The sequence below is a fragment of the Alexandromys fortis genome, unplaced genomic scaffold (assembly GCF_014885135.2).
Source record: "Alexandromys fortis isolate MF-2015 unplaced genomic scaffold, M_Fortis_MF-2015_v1.1 scaffold_356, whole genome shotgun sequence".
Taxonomy (NCBI): domain Eukaryota; kingdom Metazoa; phylum Chordata; class Mammalia; order Rodentia; family Cricetidae; genus Alexandromys; species Alexandromys fortis.
In genome coordinates this window covers 188984-196027 of record NW_026068235.1, presented here as the reverse complement: position 1 = coordinate 196027, position 7044 = coordinate 188984, and the positions used below count along the sequence as shown (strand labels likewise).

At 40.3% G+C, this 7044-nt stretch overlaps 1 protein-coding gene across 1 annotated transcript in view; it reads right to left on the bottom strand.

Moving 5' to 3' along the window:
* Nucleotides 1–1581: 1581 nt before the first annotated feature.
* Nucleotides 1582–7044, bottom strand: part of LOC126493832 (acidic mammalian chitinase-like) — a 16041-nt gene continuing 10578 nt past the window's right edge. Inside the window, exons 5-10 of the mRNA XM_050130962.1 lie at nucleotides 4738–4947; nucleotides 4434–4557; nucleotides 3964–4149; nucleotides 2753–2872; nucleotides 2528–2666; nucleotides 1582–1831 (exon numbers count right to left, since the gene is read on the bottom strand). Coding sequence (XP_049986919.1) covers nucleotides 1587–1831; nucleotides 2528–2666; nucleotides 2753–2872; nucleotides 3964–4149; nucleotides 4434–4557; nucleotides 4738–4947 — 1024 coding nt within the window. The 3' untranslated portion in view covers nucleotides 1582–1586. The remainder of the gene's footprint in view (nucleotides 1832–2527; nucleotides 2667–2752; nucleotides 2873–3963; nucleotides 4150–4433; nucleotides 4558–4737; nucleotides 4948–7044) is intronic.

Here is a 7044-nt window from a genome sequence, read left to right as displayed (position 1 = left end):
GCTTCGTTAGGTTCACCAGGTATACACTCCGTGACCTTTATTTATGGCTAGAAGCCAATTATGAGTGAATACATCCCATGTTCATCTTTTTGGGTCTGGGTTACCTCGCTCAGGATAGTGTTTTCTATTTCCATCCATTTGCATGCAAAATTCGAGAAGTCATTGTTTTTTACTGCAGCATAATACTCTAATGTGTATATATTCCACACTTTCTTCATCCATTCTTCCATTGAAGGGCATCTAGGTTGTTTCCAGAGAACCACAGAATCTTAATTCAAAATAACAAATAGCCCTGATACTCTTTAAATATCTCTCTGAAACTTTACAACCCATACCTCTATCATTGCTCTGCTCTCAACATTCTTATCTCCCAAGCTCCCACAAAATGTTTCACTGAGCTCTTAACACTCAATGGCTTTTGTAGCCTGAAGATCCAAAGTCCTTCCACAATCCTTCCCAAAATGACATAATCAGGTTTGTCGCAACAATACCCCACTATCCTGGTCCTAGATCAACTTAGAGTTTCTGTTGCTGCAATGAAACACTGTAACCTAAGTAAACTTGGGAGGAAGGGGTTTCTTTAGCTTATATTTCCATATCACAGTCCATCACTGAAAGGAAGTCAGACAAAATTTCAAACAGGGCAGGAACCTGGAGGCAAGAACTGATGTAGAAGTTATGGAGGGTGCTTACTGGATTGCTGTTCTTGTGCATAATGTCACAACTTTTGTGACATCATATGTACATATGCCTTGTGGTATCCAAAAATCATTGTTCCTTATGTTTAATCCACTAACTATGACTCTTACAATTTTTTGAGAACCTTTTCTATGATTATCCGTGACTCTCAGGAGGATGGGTGTGATGTAGATATCTCATTTAGGGATAAGCATTCCACAGTTTCTTATTTTCTACATATTGACCAGTCTGTGTTAATTGCCATCTACCTCTGAACAAAGCTTCTCTGGTAAAGCTTTAAAGACACGAAATCACTAGGGGTGAGTTGGATACTCTTGATAAAGACACCTACAAGTCTCTTTGCTGTGCAGGCGTCCAAAAAGTACTTTATGGCAATGTATTTAGCCACTGCTTCCAACTCCAGGGATGCTAGAACAGCAACATATCCCCAAGAGGAATGGGAGAAAGTCTTGAATCATTCCTCAGCAATGCAAGCAGCACTGTGTAACCTCTACAGTTGGAGAAATGGTCTCAGGGCTACTGGCCCATCACCAAGCTTCAGATGTCTTCCAGAGTCTATCAGTTCAATTCTTTTGGATATATACCTAAAAGTGGCTTTGCTGGATCATATATTATCTCTCCTCTCTCTCTCTCTCTCTCTCTCTCTCTCTCTCTCTCTCTCTCTCTCTCTCTCTCTCTCTCTCTCTCCCCCTCCTCTCTTCTCCTCTCCTTTCCCACACACACAGCTGGTATTTAAATGGAGACCAGTTTCCCACTAAATCATAAAAATTAAGGAAACCCATGTTTTGGCAGCTGATTTTATTACATAGCTTTAGATGGAAGCAAAATGTCTTTGTCAAGGCATAGTGGAAAGTACAGAAGTTTAGAAAAGCAGGACAGAGTCAGGTTCATGGCCAGTTACAGCAATTACAGCTGGGATCAAAGACAAGGCAGTCTGGACAGTACTTCAGGTATGAGATTCCATTGGAGCAGTGCCAGAAGGCATGTCTGTCATAGGCCACAGGATACAGGCCATCAGGTTTGCCAGCACAGAATCCACAGCCTCCAGAGCACCCACACCCATTATGCCTCCTACTTCTGCTTCCTGGAGGAGAAGTCACTGGCTCCGGAGGCACATCAGGGGTTGTGCAGCCTAAAATATACAAATAGAGAGAGTAGAGGGGTGGTCCTGCTGTGGTCATGAACTTCAAGTGAAAGTAAAGAAAACTAGGTACATCATTCCCAGGAGAAGATGCAATTAGCTGCAATTTCACAACTGAAAAAAAAAAACTCAAAGACAATTACGTATCAGGAAATAAGAAAAAGTGTGGATCAAGTCCTAATTTCTATATATGTCTCCTTTGTCATCCAAGGCATTCAGTAATTAACACATGAAAAAGGTTTGAAGATTTGAATATAAATACCTCTGAGAAAAAAATTGTAGAAACAGTTAGGGAAATGGAGACATTCCCTGAAGGGTGACTAAATAAGAGCACTGGCCTGGCTTCCTGTTAATTCTTCCAGGAGGCTAAGCAGGACATTGAATGAGGTCCACACACACTCATTAATGGACACACAGAGATTTGGATGCTAAAGATAAGCACAATTTCTGCAGACTCTTACAAACTTTGAAGTCCTAGGAAATTTTTCCCACACACTCCAATGTTAGGTCTGGTTTCCCAAAATTCCCTTAGAAGTTGAGACTTAGAAAGGGTCACCTGGGCAAGAACAAGGGAATGGAATGGGAAGAGTATGCCCCATGGAGTGGGGGTGAGCATGCCAAGCCTGCCTTTATATTGATAAAGGGACATTAGAAACACACCATCTGCATACTCAGGTCATCACTTACTTGTGGACACACCCAGGGCTTTGTTAAGAGTAGAAGTCAGAGGGAATTTGCCCTGGCCACAGAAAAGGCCAGTGAAGTCATCAAGATCAATAGCCCAGATCATGGCACCTCCAAAATTGTTCTGCTTAAGCCACTGAGTCTGTTTAAAGATAGAAGGTGTAAGGTTAATTTGATTTCCTGAGCCTTGGTGCTGTGATGTCAGCAAATCCAAGGAGCTGACCTTACCTTGACATCGAAGCTCCTGACATTGTCATAGCCAACCCACTCATTGCCTTTATATGCATAGGGAACTTCCCGAGAGGCATCCCAGACTTCAGTGGCTCCATTTCTCAGGAAGCTGCAAATCTTTAAACAGCAAGAGATTTAAACCCTTCACATATTAATTCCATGAAAGAGAGAAACATTGATTTCTTTCCTTTCTTACTTTCAGTTGGGGTTACCTCAATTTTATGATTCAGTTTTGTTTGTGGTTAAAAAAATAAGTTGTTCTCATCATAGCAGTGGTGGCGATGGACCCAGGACATGGACTTGCTCAGTACAGACTATCACTGAGCTACATCACACCCCTAATCTTCCATTTATTTATTTATTTATTTATTTATTTATTTATTAAAGATTTCTGTCTCTTCCCCACCGCCGCCTCCCCTTTCACTCCCCCTCCCCCAATCAAGTCCCCCTCCCTCATCAGCCCAAAGAGCAATCAGGGTTCCCTGCCCTATGGGAAGTCCAAGGACCACCCACCTCCATCCAGGTCTAGTAAGGTGAGCATCCAAACTGCCTAGGCTCCCACAAAACCAATAGGTGCAGTAGGATCAAAAACCCATTGCCATTGTTCTTGAGGTCTCAGTAGTCCTCATTGTCCGCTAAAACCGGTCTCGCTAATCTTCCATTTTTAAGGTAGACTTTGTCTATGCTTTGTTTTGGCCTTAGAATTATCCTGCTTCAGCTTCCTGAATGTTCAAATTAAAAGAATGAGCAACCAAGCCTGGGAAAATTTTTTAACGAAAAGTATTGTACAACATGATCCTACTTCATTTTGTCCTATGCAACTAGGGATTAAATCCAGGGCTGTTAGCATTCTAGGTAAATGCTGTACCACTGAGCTACATTCCCAGAGTGAGTTATTTATCAAATTCTTCTTATCCATGCTTTAGTGCTAGAATTTTGGAATCCACAGTAGAATGATAAATATGTTCATTTTGTTTCTTTATAGGCTAATGTAACTGTCCTTAGTAGCACAATCTTTTGCTTATAGGAACATTATTTGGATTAAATATAGAAGTATGTTTTCCAAACATACAGAACCAGGAGTGAACTGCTAACTACAGGTAGGTAATAGGCAAAATGAACTTTCAGATCCAGGAGATACTAAATTGAAGGCCGTGTAAAATGTTGGGTGTGAAATTCACAGAGCACTAGACAGCCAATCTACTGACCTCATAGTAGGCCCAGAACCCAGCCTCCCTGGTATAGGGTCCAGCAGGGCCAGCACCAGAGGTAGGGGCACCAATTCCATTATTGGAGGGGTTGCTCAGGAGGAAATTGTGTCCATATTCTGGGAATCCAACAATGAGCTTCTCAGCTGGGACTCCATTGTTCTTCCAGGAATTCATGGCATACTCCTGTAATGTAGGTTAGGTAAAGGACCCAAACAGTCAGTAGTCAGCATTTAATTATATTAGCTCCCTGTTTTAGCAGGCATATTATATGATGTTCATAACCAATCAATTTATTCCTTGATATTTTCTTTTCAAAAACTTTTGATGAAGTTATAGTTCATGAGATATGGCCTGTAAATTAAGAGGATCTTTATCTAAATTGGATAGTTGCTGAACTTATGTAAATTGGGGGCCTTATTTCCATATGGTTTACTTTACCCCCAGTCTGTATTCCTGTAGGGTCTTACCACATTGAAGTAAGCATTGCTGCCGGTGTCAGTAGAGTATTTGTAGAGGGAACTATTCTCTCCTGTGAAGCCATCCCAGGAGCCATTGAGGTCATATGTCATGACATGGATTTGATCTAGGTACCTGACAGATAATAAGATTTAAAATCATTTCTGATAACTGTTTCTTATATCTATGCAGACAATAACACCTTTTCCAAAGCAAGTACACAAGCAATGTCTTTTGAGTGCAAGACATCTCTAGACTGACCACCGCAGTGCTTTAACAGTTCCCACAGACGTTTGGAATAAGTACATCACTCACTGGGAAAGTTCACGGATCTCATAGCCAGCCTCAATGTTGGAAACGCCAGCAGCTACAGCCGCAGTTATCATCAACCTGGGCTTGTTGTTCTCCTTAGCCTCCTTCTCAAAAGCTTCACGAATTTCCTGTAGAACAAGGCAAGCATATTTAAAGTTAGTTTCAGAGACATACATATAAAATAAATGAATATCTTCACAGTGTCTTTCTTCTCTAAAGTACTTCAACTATTTTGGCTGACATTAGTCTATCAATATCTTAATAATGTCAATAGTACAGATGATATTAATTTTAAAAGTTACAGCCATGCAATATGCATGACAGTTGGAAATTTTCAATAGCGTACCAGAGAAAGTTAATGTCTGGGTCATAACCAGTTCCTAGGTCCCATATGACACCATGCTGAAGCTACACTCTCATTGGTGCCCTTTATCTAGTTGTCAGCAGTATAGGAAGTTGCTTCCATTCACCTTACAACACCAACATATCAATCAATAAAGTACTGAATTAGCAAGTGAGGAAGGGACAATGTCTGGGTGACAGGTCCAACTCGGTGACAGATGTTAGTTCACCTGCATTGTGTATGACTCTCATGTATTTGGAACACTGAGTTGAGCTCTGATGATGGCATTATTTGTGTCACCAGAGAACATTCCAGGGATACCTCTGAACATTGCTGTGTAGGCTATAGTTTTAAAAAATGAAATATTTTACTAGAAGAAGAATATAAGCAGATTGTTATGTCTGTCCTCAATAGGTAAACCCAGACACTGTAATATCGGTGGTTTTATTCTCTGCTCCTTCACTGAGCAGAATTGAAGCCAATAATTAGATGTTATAATTTATAATAGTAATGTTTCAACTAAGAAAAAATGTGTTATTTCTTACCTTTGGAGCTATTCAACAAAAACTAAAGTGAGCCTATAGAAATATCTTAGTGGATGAAGTACTTACCAGGTAGGCAGAAGGACCTGAGTTCAAGAGTTCAATTCCCACAGAACGCACATAAAATGTTTAAGCAAAGCAAAGTGGCACATTTTTGTTAATCTTGGTGTTGATGAAACTGAGACAGAGAGATCCTAGGGCTCACTGGCCAACTGGCCTGTACCAATAATTATTTTTAGTGACTGAGAAACTGTCACAAGGTGGACGGTGTCTGAGGAATGACACCCCACATATATGTATGCAATATAGGCGCCAGTCTCGCCTTCTACCTTCCTTGAGGCAGTTCATTTTATTCTTTGCTACTGTGTTGGATGATACTCCTGTCTCTGCCTCCCATATCTGTAGGAGGCCTTGGATTGCAGGTGTGTGTTACTGCATTTGGCCTAATGTGGGCTGTAGAAATTTGAACTCAGTTTTTCAGGTTTTGCCATAAATCATTACCTGCTAAGGCATCTTGCTACTCCAAAATTGAAGTTATAATGAAGCCAGTTGATGATCTGATTTTAAACAGATGTTATCCTATCCTAACTGATTAATACCAAATAGCCAAACCAGAGGATTAATATTATTCATCAATGCTCAGACAATAGCTCAGGCTTGTTACTAACTCTTACTCTTTCATTAATGAATAACTCTTATCTCTGTTTAGACATGTGACTTGGTACCTTTTCTTAGGTCAACATTCTCAATTTGCTTATCTCTGGTAACTCTCTTTGTCTGCCCTTCCTCTTCCCAAAATGCTCCTAGTCTAGCTCTTCCACTCAAAATCTTTCTGCCCAGATAGCTATCAGCCAACCAGCTTCTGATTAGCAAATGAGAGTAATGGTGTAGAAAAGGATTGTTCTGCAGCACCTGATGCATGAGTGATGTAGAAAATAATTTACATTATTATATGAAACCCATGTTGTGGTGAGGTCACTGAAAGGTCAGAAAATGAACAGCTTAATTTCACAAGTTTGGTCCAGAAATTTCAAAATGAAAACCATTTGTCTCCAGCCAAAGTGCTAGCTAGAAGTGCCAAACAAAACCACAATACTACCTCACCTTAGACTGCCTACGATGAAACTGTGATCAACCAAGACTACCTTAACTTTTGTGTTCCTCAATTTTACAGGCTTGATTTTCCTGGAAGAGATTGTATGACAGGAAAGGATGTGTTTAGTAGGTACGTAGTCAGGACTTCACTCATTTACTTGGTGGAAACTACACACCCAGAAGGTGCATGCTAAGATATTCACTCTTGAACAGCAAATATTTCTCCAAAACAGAAACAACTCCAATATTCAGCCAACTTTGCTATACTGTTTGTGGACCTCTAATCACTGCTTCCACTTCCAATGTGCTCAAAAAAAAAAAAAAAAAAAA